The 19,311-nt window shown below is 37.2% G+C and overlaps 2 protein-coding genes across 3 annotated transcripts; one reads left to right on the top strand and one right to left on the bottom strand.

Moving 5' to 3' along the window:
- Nucleotides 1-341: 341 nt before the first annotated feature.
- On the bottom strand, nt 342-1,539 carry LOC137078743 (olfactory receptor 4K17). The gene has a single exon (XM_067446386.1). The coding sequence runs from the start codon at nt 1,537-1,539 to the stop codon at nt 352-354; it is 1,188 nt and encodes a 395-aa protein (XP_067302487.1). The 3' UTR covers nt 342-351.
- Nucleotides 1,540-5,007: 3,468 nt separating this feature from the next.
- Nucleotides 5,008-19,010, top strand: tnnc2.1 (troponin C2, fast skeletal type, tandem duplicate 1). Of its 2 annotated transcripts, none has more exons than XM_067446391.1 (6): nt 5,008-5,067; nt 13,882-13,936; nt 14,069-14,212; nt 14,337-14,451; nt 17,563-17,699; nt 18,182-19,010. In XM_067446391.1, exons 2-6 carry the CDS (start codon nt 13,927-13,929, stop codon nt 18,211-18,213), a joined length of 438 nt encoding a protein of 145 aa, XP_067302492.1. In that variant the 5' UTR covers nt 5,008-5,067; nt 13,882-13,926; the 3' UTR covers nt 18,214-19,010. The 2 variants fall into 2 exon arrangements, with proteins under 2 accessions (XP_067302492.1, XP_067302491.1); XM_067446390.1 differs by lacking the exon at nt 5,008-5,067 and adding an exon at nt 10,707-10,808.
- The last annotated feature ends 301 nt before the right edge of the window (nt 19,011-19,311 follow it).

The raw sequence follows: 19,311 nt of genomic DNA, 5'->3' as shown, positions 1-19,311 counted from the left end.
AATGACACAAACCTAGCTGAATGCCTAAATTATTGTTCATTGTTTGTTCCTGATACCTAATGCTTTAACTAATATGAACAAATTGAACCTTGATGTAAAGTGTTATTTACATAGAAACTAGGCATGTTTCACATAAACATAGGTCAAATTTACTATGTATTGCATTCAAAGCATTTTGCATTAACGTTTAGTTTTGTGCATTATTATAATCTCAGGAAATAAACCTTCACAACAACACATGCCATCTATCTATCTATCCATCTTCCATTCTATTTCTTCAGAATGTTGAATGAACTCTCCCTGAAACATCTCGCAGTAGATGTGACGACCTGGCTTGAACCCTTGGCTCACTTAGCGGTTCTCCCTCCTCCACCACAGCAGCCTGGACAGAGCTTCCCTCACCTCCCTGTTGCGCAGACCGTAAATGAGTGGGTTGATGCAAGGAGGCACTTGAAGCATCACCAGCAGCATGATGTGGAGGGTTCCTGCTGACGTCCAGCCTCCAGGATAATCCAGCGAGTGGATCATGGCCATGTTGCCTTTGAGTTCCCACAGAGTATCTGAGGCTATCTTCAGAAAGATGGGGAGCAGCTGAAGCAGCAGCATTGAGCAGTAGAACATCACGGTTTTGCGCGCCCTCACGTTGACCTGCTGGAAAGGCTGAACGGCGTTGCGCGCATCCTGATACATGCGCTGGTATGAGAACGAGTAGGAAAAGATGCAAAGCAGCGTCACCGTGAGCCCAGACACTTTGCGGAACAACGCAGCAGCCCGTGGAAAGCCCAGGAGGGACTCCAAGGTGTCTGGCTCACAAAGGAGTCCTGTAATGGGTTTGCCCAGCAATGAGTTATTGTGCGCTAAACTGAGCAAAGCTGTGATGATTGCCGATAAGCACACTGCAATAAGCCAGGTGAACCCGACTATGAGGTAAAGGCGCTTGGTGGTTAGTATACTGAGGTAGTAGATGGCCTGGCACACGTACAGGTAGCGCTCTAGAGCCATGCAGGTGATAGTAAGTATAGTGCAGAAAACACAAACGGTGTTAATAAAGAACTGAGTGACACACCAAGCTCCATAAAGCAGCGTGGTCTTCTGCAGCAGGCAGTGTATCACTGTAGGACCTTGGGTGACAATGAGAAGAAAATCACTCACTATGAGGTTTTTCAGCAAGGCAAAGCGCGGCTCCCAGGATAAGTCTTCCGAATTGTCGATACTAAACAGAGTGCACACATTGATCACAAGCGAGGTTATGGTCATCATCACAAAGACACACACCAGTACCTGCACAGCTGTATCTGAAGGCAGGATGGATCTGAAGAGGCAGCATCCCTGGTCCAACAGCTGGAGGGTGTCTGAAGTGATATTGCAGGCACCCTGGTTTGGATTTGGACACGCGAAGGCTGCAGCCCATAAGATGATAGACGGTAAATCACGTGTGAAACGCATCTGGACGAGGACGAGCACTTTAAAGGCAGCTTCGGCACTCTGTGGCTGATGTTCGCGGTTGTTGCGTTTACACGCGATGTGTTCACAGAACATGCAGGCAGGTAAGTGACTCGAATTAAGGTGGAGCTTGAATTCATTCACAAAGACGTAACTGTATACCGTCAAAATTAACCAGTAGAAAGAGAAAGAGATTGCACTTTTTGATTGCACTTGTAAGGTAACCCTTTTAAACCCATGCAGTTTTTTTGTTCATATGATCAAAGCTGCAGGGGAACCTATTACATTGTAATTTAGATTTTCCATTTCTGGCCTAATAAAATAAAGTAAATAATCCTAAATATGTTAATATTTTTATGTTATTCATTGTAATGGACAGAAGGAGACCGGGGAGTTTTGACGGATCAAAAAATAGATTGTTTCCTTTGTAGCAACCATTGAATTGTATTATTTCAGGGCCTGAAGTAGCTATTTTTCTAGTTTAATGTGATGTTTGTGTTTATGTTAACTTCAAACATGCTAAAACAGTTAAGTTGTGTCTGTTTGGGGTGGGGATAGTTGTGACAGTTTATTAAAAATGTTACAACCAACCCCAGTGATGATTCCTATGAGTCTAGTTATCAATTATATCCTCGTTATAACGTGTTTATTGTGTGTGTGTGTGTGTGTGTGTGTGTGTGTGTGTGTGTGTGTGTGTGTGTGTGTGTGTGTATGTGTATGTGTGTGTTTTAGGTAAAGGCAATAAAACACACACAATTACCCAATATGCTTAAAAATCTTTTAATAATATTTTAAAAAGGGTTGTCAAATCTCAAAAAATGTTTGTATTAACTCAAAATTTCAATTTCAATGAACTCAAAATTTTAAGGCAACCAGGTAACTTTTTTTCTAAATAATTTTTTACAGTGAATTTGCCAACAATGTTTTTTTCTTAGCAGTGTAATGCACGTTACTTGTAAGGCACTACTTTGCTTGTTACATCAGAAAGTAATCTGATCATTTAATGCACGTTACATAGCCTGACAAGCCAGACCCACATCAAGATGTTTGGTCTGGAAACTCATCACTGACAGGGCTCAATCCGAGGGGCGGGATAAACGGTTGTCTTTCAAACTCCCTCTGCACGGCGTGCACGCAATTGGATAGAGCTACTACCAACTAGAGCAGTGTTACTCATTGCGCGGCTCGCGAGCCTCATGCGGCTCGCCAAGCTTTAATTTGCGGCTCGCATTATATCACATGTGAATGTGCAAGTGTGCAATCTCGTGGAATGTATATGAGTTTTGGCCTGCATATGCTACGCAGTTTTTCGCGTGCATATGATACGCACTTTATGGCGTGTATATGACATGCTCTTGGATGGGGTGGGGGGTTTGTGCGTATAATACGCGTATCATATGCACGCGAAAAACTGCGTACCATATGCACGCCAAATACATTCCACGACGCTAAGTTAGGACGATTCTAACAGAGAAACCACTTCACCAATGAACATCTTTCATGCCTCACAAGGATTGCAACGACAAGCTACAAATACAACATGAAGAAAGTCAAGGAAATGCATGCATGCTTCCGCTCATCCTAGCATTAATGTAATCCTGCTTTTTTGGATGGCGGGAGGCTTCGGCTTCGTCCCGTCTTTTTTAGTCTGCGTGTTCTTCAATCCGCAGAGCAGAGCGCACGTCAGAAGCAGAGGTGTGTGTGTGTGTATACATCTGAGCCTCTGTAGCAGATATATGCACCTTTTGTAAAAATGAAAGTTACGACATCTGTCATTTATTTTTCTGTTGTATTGTATCTTCAATTTTCTTTTTGCGGCCAAGTTTTATTTTCACAAAAACTTGTCTACTTGAACTTTTGTCTACTCTAATTTCACAATTTTTAACTGAAAATATGCCTATGTGATTCATAATGTAGGCCTAATTAACGAACAAGAAATATTAACAAAGCCATTTTCATCAGATTAGGCATTTTTAGTGCTATTGTTATCTAATTTTTTGGCCTTCAGAACATCTTAAAATGCACATATGTAGATCATAGAAATCAAAATTTTCTCGGGGGAGCATGCCCCCCGAACATTTTGGATCTCTGTAATTATAAACATTATTGGATACAAATATTACATGTAAAGTATGAACATGCTGTAAGGGGGTAATATTTGCTTTATAAGTAATAAACAGCCAATATCATATGGGTATGCATGTTTGTAAGCTACTAGTTAATGGCACAATTTGGACACTACACTATGTTACCATTTTTTTCCATAGGCTACCCTCACTGGGGGCTAAGCTCCCCTAAAACGAAAATCCTAGAAACGCCCCTGCTTTGCAATAAAAATGGCTCTCCTAATGATTTTGTGCTATCAGTGCGGCTCTCATGAAAAAAGTAGTGAAGACCACTGAACTAGAGCAACGAAGGTGAAGCAGAGCTTGTTGGTTCTTTTCTCAGAGAAAAGCTTAACCCCAAAGTCTTCCAGAGTCGTGGTCAAAGCTGATTCGAAAGACCGTCAGTTTCTGTGTTTACTAGAGGCACGCAGGCGCAACTCGGCCCCGCCCACGACTCTATACACGATGTGATTGGCCCGACCAGAGTTTGGCTTTTACAGCTCAGAAGTGTATTGAGAGTTGCTAGACGACACTCGCGACAGATTAGATTTGCTGCCGCTAGGGTGCATCTAGATTTCTAGGCTACACGTTATACATATACATGTTGCCCTTCATTTCAGATGAGATTTGAAAACAGGTTTTCTCAGACAGGACAGCTTGTCCATTTTGTCCATTACATAATCAGAATTTAACTAATAAAGTGTAAATCGACATACTCTGGTAGACTGGAGGGAGCGGTAGCATGATCTAGTGTTTCTAGTTCTAGTAGGATTTCTTTAGTGAGTTGTAGGTTAACCGGTTGTAGAGATGATGAAATCACATGTTCTGATATCAAAGACATGTGACATTCAAATTTGTTTCATATTCAAAGTTATTTTCTGTCTGCTGGTCGAACGGTAACAAACTCAATTGCATTTGCAATTATTGAAGCTGATGTGTTCTATTATTTGTATCTATTTTATATGTTTTCACATAATGTGAATAATTTTATTAACGTTTTTTTTTTTTTTTTTTTTTACAATATTACTGTGCTATAACTGTGTTATGTTTAAAAAAAATTCAGTTAAAAACATAAAGGCATACTGGTTGAAGTGGACATCTAAAAATCTCTTATATAAAAAAAAAAATCTAAGAGCAATAAAAACACATAGGAAAATTCTGTATGACGTAAAAATGACGTAATTCATGCATGAAACGGTTTAAATGCCAGTACATTTGACTTTATTTAAGCTTAATGTCCATTCAAATTTGAAGGTACACTATTCAAATAAAAAGAAGAATTGTCTGCACAACCAAACTTTTTGCAAGTGCAGATTAAATTTAGCATTTAACTCAAAGTCAGTTGTCATTGCAAGCGTTGTACAGATGCAAGCGTTGATCATGGCATATTCCATTTCGCCTTCTATTGTCTTCGGACATGACTACAGAAGGAAGATTATAATGTTAATTGACTCGATTAAAAATAGACTGACCATGTGGTTGTTGCGGAAGGTTGCGGAAAGAATTGTTACAGCAGGTGGTAAGCGATTGTTTATATTCCCTTGAGCTGTGATTGACAGGAGTATGAACATCCATAAGTAGGATTCATTTTGTCAGCATGTAAAAAAAATCTGTTGATATTGATCAAGCATCATATAGGCTTTTTATTGACTCAAGGAGAGGACAAGAGCGAGGTGTATTCTCTTTCCATATTTAGCTTGTTACGCTTCTAGTTGTTCTCGAAGATTCAGCTGCTGTCCTTAAGAATGTCCAAGAATAGAGCGAAGAAAAAAGGAGGAGTGTTAGGCAGAGGGACAAGAATGAGAGGTTGGCAGTTGCTACTGTCATTTACCTCAGCTTAAGTGTCTTGGAGAGTTTAGAATGACATAAGGCATACACAGAGAATACAAACTTTTTAACCGAGCCCCCAGAGGCTACCTGCAGCGACCTGTCCCACCATCACACTCTGCCATACAGCGATGACAGGACACTCACTCTCCACTGAGTGATTTGTTGGTTTATGTAAATCTATCCGTAATGAGCAAGCAGCTATTCTTATGCCCAAAGTCATCGTCATAAGTTAATGGGAAATGTTTGTTACTTATTGAGGTTAGTGTGACTAAAAGGTACAGAGACTGAGGAAAAGTATCAATTAAAATTCATTATATATGTTTATTTATTTAGTTTAATATAATTTTAAGTTTGTCTTCTCTCACAACTTTGGCAAATGCATTGACCACATCTAGCTCTAAATCAGCTTGTTCTTTCTGACGTCATAAAAGAACAAGTGTGTCTTATCCCGGAATTATTCAAATTTAGTTATTAATATAGACAGCCTTTCTTACAACCACTATTATATGAAAATATGTGGGCTTTCACTGAAAAGCAACATGGCTTTCTTCACTTTTCTTGTCGGAGGCACTGAATGAGACCAATGAGACATAACTTTATTTTTAATTCATTAATGTTAACTTAAAGGAGGACTAGGAAAAAGGTTTGGCCCCACTTTATATTAGGTGGCCTTAAGTGTCAACTGTCTAATTACAAATGTAACTACAGAAATTAACTACAGACGTAATTGCATGCAGGTATTTTAAAAAATGTAAGTACAATGTAAAAACATGTATGTACACAATAAGTGCATCGTATCAAATGATTAATTACAATGTTAGTACATAGTAGTTAACGCCACCTAATATAAAGTGGGTCCAAAGGTTTTAATGAATATTTTCAGATCTCACTATATATGTGTGTGATAGATCAAGTTGCTATACTAGATCTTAATCTCTCCCATCATAGATATACAATTTTGTCTGATATCCAAAAGCAAGGTTTCAGTTCATAATGACTAGATTTTACTATATTACAAGTTGAGTAACAAGTGTTTATATAGTGTGTAGTTGTGTTAAGCATGAGGTTTAAGCCTAACTACTCTAAGACTTGTCCTGGGCGTAGATATATTTGCAAAGCCTATGTAACTCTAGCAGTCAGAGGATTATTTGGAGAAACCGGATAAGGCGTGGAAGGGTAATGATGACGAGCCTTACGAGTATGACAAGGTCACTCCTTGTTCTGTCACATCAAAGAAAATATAAACAGAAGTAGCGAGTAAAAGAGAGAAGAGGGAAAGCAGTGGTCTGTTGATGATGAAGAAAATGCAACCATAATTTTCTTTATCTTTTTTTCCCACCAGTTGTTTGTTACTATGGTTTGTTGTTCGGTTGTCCCTGTGTATTTTAACCCTCAGTTTTTCAGTCCTTTGTCTTGCGCTCAGGTTGGTATTGATATCCTAATGCTAGTGTGTTACTCTGTTCTCTAAAATGATTTATTGATGTTTCCATTTCCTCTCCTTCTTCTCCATTCCTCTCCAGTTCCTCTCTTTTGTAGAGATACACCATTTGCAATTTTCTTGGCTAATTCCAAATTATTCTTTTTTTGTGTGTGTGGAAGTGTTACCTGCTGATCTATTTTTGCAGATTCCGATCTTTTCTTCAATGCAAAATGTTATTTTCATTAAAAAAAATTAAAAGGTCAGTCAGCAATAAAATAAAACAATTGCAAACAACAACACAAATAAGTGCAATAGAATAAAGAGAGATATTAAATAATTTCAAGTGGGTCTAACAGTATATTCAGGTAAGAAGTACTACATAAATTAAAGTAATCAAATGTAAAATATCACTGGATAGTCTTCATTGTAAAGATGAAATACAGATTAATGCTTACAATTACGAGATACATTTTCTTTGTCTTTTGTTCTTTTATTAACATGACAGACAGCACCAGGAATATTAGACTGCTGTCACTTTAAGAGTTTATGCACGGTTCCAGTATACTAAATATTACATGCATTATCTTTCTCAACTATTTACGTTCTAAAACTGACTGTTTTTATCTGAAAACTCCTCAAGATGGGCATTGTGAAATAATTGTGTGTGTATTTGACCATTTAAGCGCAGTAAGCCATTCATTTTGATACTTGCGACCCACAATGTTTTTGAGAGGCGACTGTTTGAGAGCACCATTTATATAGATCACAAGCACTATTTAACCGGAGCAAATGAGACGAGTGAGAGGAGGCGGGTGTGTGTCACTTCTCCGTCGAAGAGAAGCTGAACGTAACCGTTTCAGACATCTCACTAATCGATACGTATCTAAATGTATTTTTGACAACACTATTGTCTAATTCGGTTTGTTGTTCTCAACGTCTTCATGGTGGTTTCCCCACCATGAAAGTATAACAAAGAATAACACCATGAAGGCCTTACAAGTATAACAAGTTGCAAACTTTTTGTCTTCTTCACTCACAGAGAAGATCTTGAAGAACAGTGAGTGTGAGCATGGCTGTGGCGTTATTGCCTGTGCCGCTGCCAACAAAATGGACTGGCTTTGAATCGAAAAGATGTGAGATTGACTGGCTGGTCACCGGTCCGGGCCGAGAATGCGGAAAATTCTGGTTCCTGGTCGGTGCATGTATTGTCTTTTGCCAGCTGTTCAACTCCCCTGCCTTGAACAAGAGGATCGCTCCCTCAAGAATCTGACCCACTACCCAGACAGCTGGCTGTATATGCTTTACTACATCAGACTTAACACCTCCACGAAGGCTAAGCTGTCTGGGGACGGTCCTCGGACTCCACCGGGCTTCCTCGTTCCCTCTGGCTTCACCTTGGTCAGGCGTCGAACCTCTCAGAATATATTTTTTTCTAGCTGATGAACGACAAAAAACTGACAGTTACTATTGTTCCCTTTTGTTTCTATTTGCATCATTTGGATTATATACACAGCAAGTGTGACAAATGGGACATTTCAAATTTTTATTTATTTAATAGTTTAATTAGTCAAAATGATGTAGTATACATGCAAACCAGTATGTGGCTCTGAAATCCTAGCACAGAATTACACTAAAAACGGAGCCATACCTGGCATGTATACGCCATCATTTTCAGCTAGTTTCAGTGTGTATGCAGATATTTCTTGAGACAAGGGTAAAAAAGATTGGATAGGGAAAGCTCTGGCTTCGTGTGGATGTTGCCTTATTTCCTCTTTGTGCTCACTTTAGAGTCTGGTATTGTTTGTGTCTTGCTACACGCTGCACGTGGGCTTGTCGTTATTACATTATAAGGCCTTTTGGTCAAAATGTTGCATGTTAATAATAGGGCTGTGCTAGAATAATCGAATATTCGAAAATATTCGTTCGGTGAGGTGGCATTCGATTTTCAGTTTTGAGATTCGAATATTCGTTGTTGTTTTTTTTTCAACACGTGACTTCCGTCGCGGACTCATTCTCACTCATGCTTGAAATAATAATAATAAATAAATAAAAACACCGCAACATGCTTTCAATAAAAGCATCGCGCATTTTAAAGATTTAAATTAACAAAAAGTCAGAATAAGACAAAATAAATCCCTTATATAGAATAAAACTAATTGTAATAGATATTACATTTTGTGTCATTTTAAAAACAATTCATTTATTCTTATTCAACTGTTTATAAGCATGCTACCGTGTTCTTTATTTATTACAGTTCATTGAAATCACTGTGTGTTACTAATTTAATTTCTGTTTTGGGATTCATTTGTTTTAAAGAAAGGTTCGTTATTAATACCTTATTAAAGTTCTTGCTCTCAACAGACTTTGTGTTTTGTATCACTTGTGCACTGTCCGTTTTCGGAGCATAAACCTGCCCGTGTAATGCGTACCGGAAACTGTTCTATTTAAAAGATTATTAAATGTTTATTAATATTTAAAGAATGTGTGCCACCTGATCATATTGCACCAAATGCAACACTGCACTCCACTGGGTCTGCCGCAACACATTTACGATGCCGAAGAGTGAAACGTGAAGTCGTGAAAGATGATACAAATGCAAACCGACACTATTATTATATATTTAGCCCCACCCACCGAAGCTTCGAATATTGATTGCCACCTAAGCTTCGAAGCTCAAAAAATGGCATTCGAAACAGCCCTAGTTAATAAATGTCTTTGGGAGCATGAACAGCACTGTGCTGTTTTTTATTTATTTTATATAACAGAAATCACAGACAATTTTGCGACCAGTTGGATTCGGATGACATTTCTCAATTTCTGTGGTGTCTGCAAATGGCATTGAACTCTATCGTACAACTCTGACAGCAATTCAGTGACATGGGGTCGGTTATCCTGTGATTCAACACTCTTTTTTGGTTCACCAAAGAACCTTGTGATTTTGTCTTAGTGGGAAGAACATTTTAATTTTGTGCAATGGAAAGGTTCCATGTGAAAGGTTCTTTATGGAACCATAGATGCCAATAAATAACCTTTTATTTTTAAAAATGAAGTTGACTGTTGAGCTTTCTTGGAACATTGAATTCTATTTTAGAGAATCTTTGGTAGTACGTCTGATTTTCATTCATAAACACATTGGCAGCGTCCAAAAAATCTTGATTCGGAAGGCCTTCTGCTGTGCATTTTATGAAGAACACAACCCTTAAAGTGGGTAAAAACACTTCTGCAAAAATATGCGTAAAGAACTCAAACTTAAAGTGTCAACTCAAAAAAAGAAAGAAAAAAAGTATCTCTGTGTGAAAGTATTAGATTGGGATAGTTGAGATGAAAAGTTAAAATCAGTTCATGGCTATATATTTATTTGATGAATATCTGTAATAAACTGATACAATGACGACTTGTGCAAACATGCATAGCCACATCCCGTTGTCTTGTTGTGACTCACTGTGTGTCAATGTGATGCACGTCCAAGTGAGCTTAATCGGCACAGACTGGGAAACCCAGCCAAGATAACTGAAGGATGGACAGACTGACAGATAAGGTTAGAAATACAGGCATGTGTTGAAGGGCACAATTGCTGCGTGTAGAAGTGATTTTAACCTATCTTTTTCTAGAAACTGTTTATCCACTGCTTAAATAACCTCTCATTGCTTTCCTTATTTGTTTTTTTATTTTTTATTTTTTTTGGCAGGGAAGTGTCATTGAGACCACTTGTCCATCCTTCAGCTAAATATGGGGCAATGGAGGGCACATAGAGGTGGCGATGGATTAGAAAGATATGAAGAAGGGTGGAGCTTTTTTAGGACTACGCAGACATTGGCTGGCAAGTTCACTGTCTTGATTTTCATGTCCAATCCTGGCCATTTTCTAGAAAGGTGAGAATAATATGAGGTCTTATTAGGGGAGCCTAGAGACATTTGTCAATCTGTGCACATTTAGGAAGAAGCCTGTTGGACAGAAGACCGTTACTGTTTTCAGATACACATTGATATCACTAACAAGCTGTCAGTATGGTAAGATATCTGGAAAGGAGTGTATGGACAAAATGCTTCAGGCAGTCAGATATCTTTGTATGATCACAAAGGAAATGGATGCATATGACCTGAAGATTTTCTAGAACATCAAATGAAAAAGTGGATTTGTGCATGGTTTTACTTTTTTACTTGATCTAAACCTCTAACTCGTATACTTGGTGTAACTTAGTGACATCAAGTTCATTCATAGTTCATCCATTTAATAGTTTAACTTGAATAAAACGTTTATAGGTGTTTTTCGAAGTGTAGAACTGTATGTCAAAATGAGCCTAGATTATAAGGCTTGAATTTAAAGAGTGGTTTGGCTTGATGTGTTGTGCAGATATTTTTACACTGCAAGGCAGTGCAGTAGTCATCTATATATTCGATCATTACTTTTAAGTGTTTTATGTGCGTGCTGCAAGTGATTAACAGCTGACTTTTCTTCTTTGCCTGTTATCGTTCGTAGCGTTTAGCTTTCTTTGTGGTAATCCTAATCCATAATCAAAGAGAGATAACATAGGGTTTTATTACAGTGCTGAGATTATCATGGATCTTTGACATTTGCAGTCATGTTGTGGGTTCCCCGTAATCATGTACATGTGGACAAAAAGGATTCTTGCTCTATAAGAGGGCTGTATATTCTTGTTGGTTTTGACATAGCAAGATGGACAACAGGTATTTGCTCCATGAGGTAGAGATGCTAGTTTCTGGTTAGAGCTTTTGCGTCCTCCCACCAATTCAAATACAGCATGCTTGAGAGAAGAAAGCGATGGAGAAATATGTGCGGTGTAGGTGGTATTGGTTAATAACACTTCAACTTTGTACAAATTTGTTACTGCTTTTAAAGCACTTTGCTCAAAGAGTATAATGTTTGACAGATTTCTTCTAGTTCCACATGGCCAACAATACATGGATACATTTAGCAAATGTTCCCAGTACGAGAACATATTAATGCCACTTTCAACAATGTTTTGTACTAACCATTGACAATTTCCATCTTTAGGGAGTTCTTAAACACTAGCATTCAATATAATTTCATAAAATGTGTACACATTAGATTCATTATTAATACAATATAAGCACCGGATCTGTCTTATTTTGTTTTAATCATCTGTACTGGAGTGTGTGATAAAAGAGATCTTGTGAGGAAAGTTAATTGATTTCATCCTTCTGCCTCATTGTCATTCTTTTTCTGGCAGCAGAACAGAATCTGTAAATAATCATGTGATTTGTATAACTCTCACTCCTTCAAGCGTCAAGGTATGCGGCAATAACGTCTTCAATAGAAACCCATTAAATCAGCCTCACTTGATGACGTCTAATTGTATCAAACTATTCATTCTGCATGTCCTCCACAGTTCTCATGCTGAGCTATTACCGGTAGTTATTATATTCAATCAATTATATTCAATCAGAGTTCCATATACACGTTTCTTCAGTTATTAGCATATCCATAACCACATACTTTTCAGTTTTTATTTATTTATTTCATGTTCAAATCCCTAAGTTCTAAAAAAAAAAAGAACGTTAATAAAATAAATACATAAGTAATGTACAAAAAAATAAAATGTCAAAGTCTGAAATAGACAATACCGGTATTTCTTTATTAAGGCGTTTTACCTTTAATACAGCTTCCAGTCTTATTAGAATTAGATTAGATTAGTACAACATTTAGATAGTCTCCAGTTGAATGTCGTCTATCAGAACATCGGTGATGTTTAAGGAAGGAATCTGCTTCTCACTTTTCTCAATAATATTCCACCAGGTGGTTAAGTTCACCAGGGCTGATGATGAAGTTCATCTTGGTGCTCCAACCGTTTATAACACCATCTTTTGCACATTTTAGCAGTGGTGTCTGGAATTACATTTTTAGACATTTGAGCTCTTTCATTGATGTTGGCTTTGAGAAGTTTTCTGTGGTCAGTTTTTGCGGAAATATGATGTTATGAACACTGAGGTCTGCTGTTACTTTGCTGCAGTTGTTCTGTGTTGACACAATCCTTTTTAGTGTTCGAAGGTTCCTATCAATCAGTTTCAATTCAATTTTTGCCCTCTGTTCTTCTTTGCTGATGAGGCCTTGTCATGCTTTTGTGTGCACAGTCCTCATCATACAGTCTGTATGATGAGGACTGTGCACACAAAAGCATGACAAGGCCTCATCAGCAAAGAAGAACAGAGGGCAAAAATAACACACAACAATTGTTCTTATAACACACAACAATTGGGAAGCAGATGTTTTAAACGTGTCCGATTCTGTTCGGCATCTGACAAGTCGCCCATTCACACATGGTTTGTGCTAAACAACACTGCTGTGAAACTCTTAGGCTACTGCACTGATAAACAAGAAAATATAAACTTTAGAAAGATAAATAAAAGATCATCACAATTTTTGTTTTTTTCACTATAGCCTATACAGAAATTACATTATTCTGTCCAGCACCTGATGTCTTTACCACGTTCAGGTTAACTAGTATTTGGACATACAATCTACACAAAATGTATAAATGTAGCATCAAATAACAAAATATCAATACCAGTTAGTTAATTTAGCTAATTATGATAAAAGCATGAGCATCATTTGTTTGCAAATGCCATCTGATTGTATTTGTTATTGTGTTGACGGTCATACATTATTTTTAATTTTATTTTATTTACTGTTTAAAATGCTGTTTTGTTCATATTGTTCCTGTGGCTGCTTTTTATTTGTCATGATACATGAAACAAAAATATATTGCAGTATATTGGAAAATACATTAGGCAATTTATTCACATATATAAGTTTTAATATTTAAATTATGCAAAATATTGCAATATATTGAATGCGCCAATCATTTGTATATTTTGCAGTATAGTACATGAATATATATAATATATTGTATAATACCATCAATATATTATTCCACGTATTAACAATATATTATAATATATTTCATATAATATATTGGTAAATATATCTTCCTTTTGTAAGGGTATAGGTTGTCTTGTTCCAAACAAATTCATTTTCAATTTTCAGTCGAATGAGTGAAATCCCCATGAGGCTCTTATTATACCATAATCTCTTTCTTGTTAGCCCACTGATGCTCAGGCAGATGCCCGCTCTTTCCTGAGTGAGGAAATGATTAATGGTGAGTGTGTGAAAATGTGCTCATTATATTTATACACATTTGATTCACACCGCTGGCTTTTCTGAGGTAAGTCATTAAAATAAGTTCTGATCACATACCCTTTCACATCCTATTTTTCAATTTTTTTTTAAGAGTTCAAGGCTGCCTTCGACATGTTCGACACCGATGGTGGTGGCGATATCAGCACCAAGGAGTTGGGTACCGTCATGAGGATGTTGGGTCAGAATCCAACCAGAGAGGAGCTGGATGCCATTATTGAAGAAGTAGATGAAGATGGTAAGTCTGGTTGCAACACAAAAATGGACTACATTATATATAGGTTTGCTTGCAATGAGAAATACTCAAATTGTCCTCTATGTATATCAGTATGTCCCATTATATCTAAGTTTGGCATCCTCAGGCAGTGGCACTATCGACTTTGAGGAGTTCTTGGTGATGATGGTGCAGCAGCTAAAAGAAGACCAAGCTGGCAAGTCCGAAGAGGAGCTATCTGAATGCTTCCGTGTCTTTGACAAGTAGGTCACCCGCCGGTCCTACTCACTATAGCATCTACTATAGCATCAGTCGCTATAAACCTCCTTTGAGATCAGGAGACTGAGGTTTGCCTGCACAGCTCTCACTGGCTGCCTCCGTTACATTCGCAGCAAATGAAACAAAGCAGCAGCGTGAGGAAAGGTCATTGGATTGGACTTTCATGTCCACAGGAAGGCATTCTAAATTCCTAGGGAGAGTTCAGAATAATTTAACATTCTGACATAATTTCCGTCATCAAACCCTAATGATTTTATTCCTTCAGTGGCACAGATATTTTGAAGAATGTTAGTAACCAAACATTTTTGCTGTCCTTTATCTTCCATTATATGGACAAATACAATCACCAAAGACTTTTCAAAATAACTTTTGTGTTGCCCAGTAAATAATGACAGAAATAAAATAAAAAAATGGTAAGCTATCCTTTTAGGTTTAAGAGCTTTATTTCTGTGCCAGTTAGTTATCCATTCCTTTTTAGTATTACAGTATTTGGCTTGATATATGCATCTCGAATCCTTTATTGAATGTTAATCCAAAGTACCTGTGCTGCTTATTTTACATAGTAAAAGAGGAATTGCTGGGACCATTTTTAAGGATTTCCACCTGGATTTGGCCTACCCAAACTGAAAAGCTCCCCATACACACATACAGTGGTCTGAATACACAATTTTGGTGTCATTTTAAAGGAAACCCTTTGAAGTTACATAAACCACCTCTAAAAGTGATAAACATGTAAGTATATGTTGTCTGAGCTGTAATAACCCCCCAAAAAAGAGGCGCCTTTTGATTTTTTAAATATAAAATAATTTTTGAAAGTGTATAACCGTGTGTGTGAAGAAGAGGAATATTACATTATGTAATTTACGCCTAAACACCCGTAATATTATACAACACTGTATAATACCCATATACCAGTTTTATGTAACTTGAAAGGGTTTTCTGTAAAATGACGCCACATTTTGCATTTAGACCACTGTATGGGAAGCTTTTCAATTTGTGTTGGCGAATCTAGGCGTAAATGTTACCAGAGTAATTTAGTGTAAATTTAAATGAGTAAATAACTATACAAATGCCAAAGTGATGGATGTTTCCAGAAAGTAGACATTTAAAATTTAAAGTACTTACTTGATGATGTCATACAGGGTCCGCAGAGTTTACGAGGTTAACATAATGTTGTTCTTTAGGTATTTTGGATCTTCTTGATTCTTTGCAAATGCAAATCCATACAGTCATTTAATGCTTTTAAGAAAAAAACAATTTTTTTGAAGGGATTTAAAAAAAAAAAAAACTATTCAATACTGGTAAAACATAATTGGGCAGTCTTGGCCAAATCGTTAGAGAGTCAGACTTGTAACCCGATTCTCAATACCGGCAGGAAATGATTGAGCAAGACACCTAACTACCAATCGCTCTCCAGGAACGCAGCAAATGGCTGCCCACTGCTCCGTGTGTATCCTGCTCCAGGTTTGCAGTGTGTGTGTATTCACTACTCACTGCTCCTAATGATTGTGCACTTACTTTGATGAGTTGAATGCAGAACACAAATTCTGAGTATGGGTTACCATACTTGGCCTTTACGTCTTGTCACTTAATATATGTTTGCCAATTAAACAAATAATTTGCCTTTTGTCAGAAAACACAGCATTTTTTAAATAGCTGTCACTGGAGATGCTTTTTGCTTTTCCAAATGGTCCAGTTACAATATCTACACTTTCTGAAGAAAAAAAAATGGCCAAAAAGGCTGTAGGCTAAAAAAATTACCTTTAGGGGTACAACAGCTTTTACGGAAAAGGTACAAATATGTTTCTTTTATGGGTACTGCCCCAGTGATGAGCTGTTTTACACTTTTAGGGAAACATTTTTGCAAAAAAAAAAAAAAAAAAAAAAGATTGTGGGAGACTATCTGGGCAATAACATATTGTTCATCTTGAAAGCAAGCAGTCGAGTAACCACTGCAGTGAAACCTCTACATACAAAAAAAAAGAAAGGCTAACTATAATGTTTCTGTAATCTATAATTATAGCAAATTGCACACATGTGCACTTGTGTCTGAGGAAAAAAAGACATAATGCAGGTACATTACTTTACTATTTATTATTATTCCTGAATTGGAGTCTATCGCAGCCCTATTATCTGTAATTACGAAAAAGGCTTTCAAATTTAAGATTGCTTTTAAAGAACACACCCAGGTTCCAACTGACAATGAGGACTTGACAGAGTTGTGTTAGACAGTATTTGCAGAGGTTTTTGTCCAATAAAAAACGTCCAATTTTTTTAATATATCAGCTATGCATTCCGGTAATCTTGTGAATTGGCAAGTTTCGTCAGGGCATGAAGATATCATCAGCACAAGAGTGAAAACTAATTTTCTGCTTCCTAATGATATTTCCCAAGGGTAACATGAACAGGGTGAAAAAAATGATCCTAGTACTGATATTTGTAGACTTTCCTTGTCTGAAAAATTTGCTTCTCTGGATTCCATGGGTCATGAATCCGTTGGTACCAATTTTGCCAGGGTCATGTATAGGCCCTGTTTCTTTAAGGTATCCAAGTTTGAACACAGCACCACCTAGAGTTCAGAAGAAGAAAGCTTGTTATAAAACTGCTCATACTTTTGAAAATATTGTCTAAAATATATTTTCTTGATGTCTTTATGTTCCTTGGTTTACAACTATTCAATCAATCTCATTTGTCTTTTCTTTTATATATATGTGTGTGTGTGTGTGTGTGTGTGTGTGTGTGTGTGTGTGTGTGTTGTGTGTGTGTGTGTGTGTGTGTGTGTGTGTGTGTGTGTGTGTGTGTGTGTGTGTGTGTGTGTGTGTGTGTGTGTGTGTGTTGTCTTATAGTAGGCTACTATGTTATCTTTGCATTCTGGTTGTCTAGCATTCTAACCATTTGTCATTCTTTTTTAATGTCACTCTTTGGCCATCATGAACATAAGCCAAGTTTATAGCTTATAAGTAGCTTAGCATTTTATCATTTAGAGTGCTTATTGAAAGCTCTCCTCTGGATCAATTGAAACTGAAGAGGAACAGTCACTTCCTGACATCACAAGACAACAATGTAATTGAAACGTTATATACTTTTTTCAATAGGAACCAGGATGGTTTCATTGATCGTGAGGAGTTTGGGGATATCTTGCGTGCCACTGGCGAGCCGTTGGCAGAAGAAGACATAGATGAACTCATGACAGATGCAGACACAAACAAAGATGGAAAGATTGATTTTGACGGTAAAGCAAATCTTATTCATTCCACTTGTATGTGCTGCTCTTGTGTGGTAAATAAAGGTTCTAAAAGCTGTTCAATGCAACAGAAGAATCCATTTTGGATTACCCAAAGAACCTTTCAGTGAACAGTTCTTAAAACAAACGTTTTATTCCCTTTAAATAATCTGAAGAACCATTAGAAAGAAAATATTTCTCCATTATAAAGAATCTTTTGTGCAGAAAGTTTCTTCATGAAACAATCACTGCCAATAAAGGACCTTTATTTATTTTTAGAGTGTATTAAAGCATATACAGATATAGATACATGAATATTCACAGGGTTTATTTTTCTTGACCTTCAGCTGTCAGCGTTTATGAGATTATGAGACATCTTATAATCACAATAACTGAATGCTAAGGATGTTTTCACAATTGTGCGGAGTGTGTGAACAATGGCAGGAAATGTGTTTGTATGATATTTCCACTCTTTTTCATTTTCATTCCAGAGTTTCTTAAAATGATGGAGAACGTCCAGTAAGAGAACCTTACATTCCATTCCCTCCAATCCCTAATGAAAGCGAGATTTGAAGACAATTTTGAAGAAAAACTCATGCTGAGCCCTGTCAAGGAAAAGAGTACTGAGGACACAAAAACAACCATAATTTAAATCACCAAAATGAAGTTTTGAATTGAGGGCCAGAGAATATTATAGATCATTGCTGTTTCCTTGGCGATGTTCCTCAGGGACCACAATGTGATGGTCTCTATAAATAATCCTCCAAACCTTTTAAGAAGAAACCACTTACCCTCAGCTGTTCCCTACTACACCTGCTTCTTCTCAAGATATTTTCCAACCTTCCTTCAAGCCCCTTCCCCATTCCCTTTACAGTGTTTCAAAAATAACCCTGCTACAGTATTTACCTTCAAACAGACTTAATGCTGTGTTGTCAAAGAGATAAGAAATTGCTTTCCTTTGCTCACATGTTAAGGGTTTCTGCAAATCTATTAAAAAGGCATGTTCTGGCCAATCTACCTTCTTGTTCATTTGTGTCTGTATCTAAAAATATCTCCTTGTGTTAATATTATTAATCTTCTAGTGTGTGAAAATGTCAGCTAATTTAAAGATAAAATTCATTTCAAGCTATAACTGAAACGCCATCTTATCAGCCCCCTCGTCTATAATTTTACTACACCCCTCAGAAAAACAAGATCATCCCACCATGTTGGTTCCCCATGTCCAAAATAGACAACATCTATAGTAGATGTGTAGTGTTGTCGTTTGGATTTATTTTTATGTCTGTTGATCTCTTCAGATATTTTTTCTACTTACCCTGAGTTCAGGACAGTCTTCACATGGCCAAGAAAGGTCATAAATTCAAAAAACAATTTTTTGTGTGCCAGGAGCATGCAAGTTATACATATGTTCTGATCGGAGACAAAAAGGTCAGATTTCCATGTTTTCTTCTCATGGTGGAAAGCCATGTGATCCTTTCGACACTTGTCTTCTGTCTTCAGGTCATACCGATGGAGGTATTATCTCATGCCAGTTCTGTAAATGCAGATCACCAGAGATGCAATCATATACAATCTGCACAACCGGAACTTTCTGCTCTCCTCAAAACGTCCTTTTAAATCA

This window comes from Pseudorasbora parva, chromosome 6, assembly GCF_024679245.1.
Source record: "Pseudorasbora parva isolate DD20220531a chromosome 6, ASM2467924v1, whole genome shotgun sequence".
Classification (NCBI taxonomy): domain Eukaryota; kingdom Metazoa; phylum Chordata; class Actinopteri; order Cypriniformes; family Gobionidae; genus Pseudorasbora; species Pseudorasbora parva.
The sequence above is the reverse complement of the archived record's forward strand: the minus strand, read 5'-3'. Positions and strand labels throughout refer to the sequence as shown.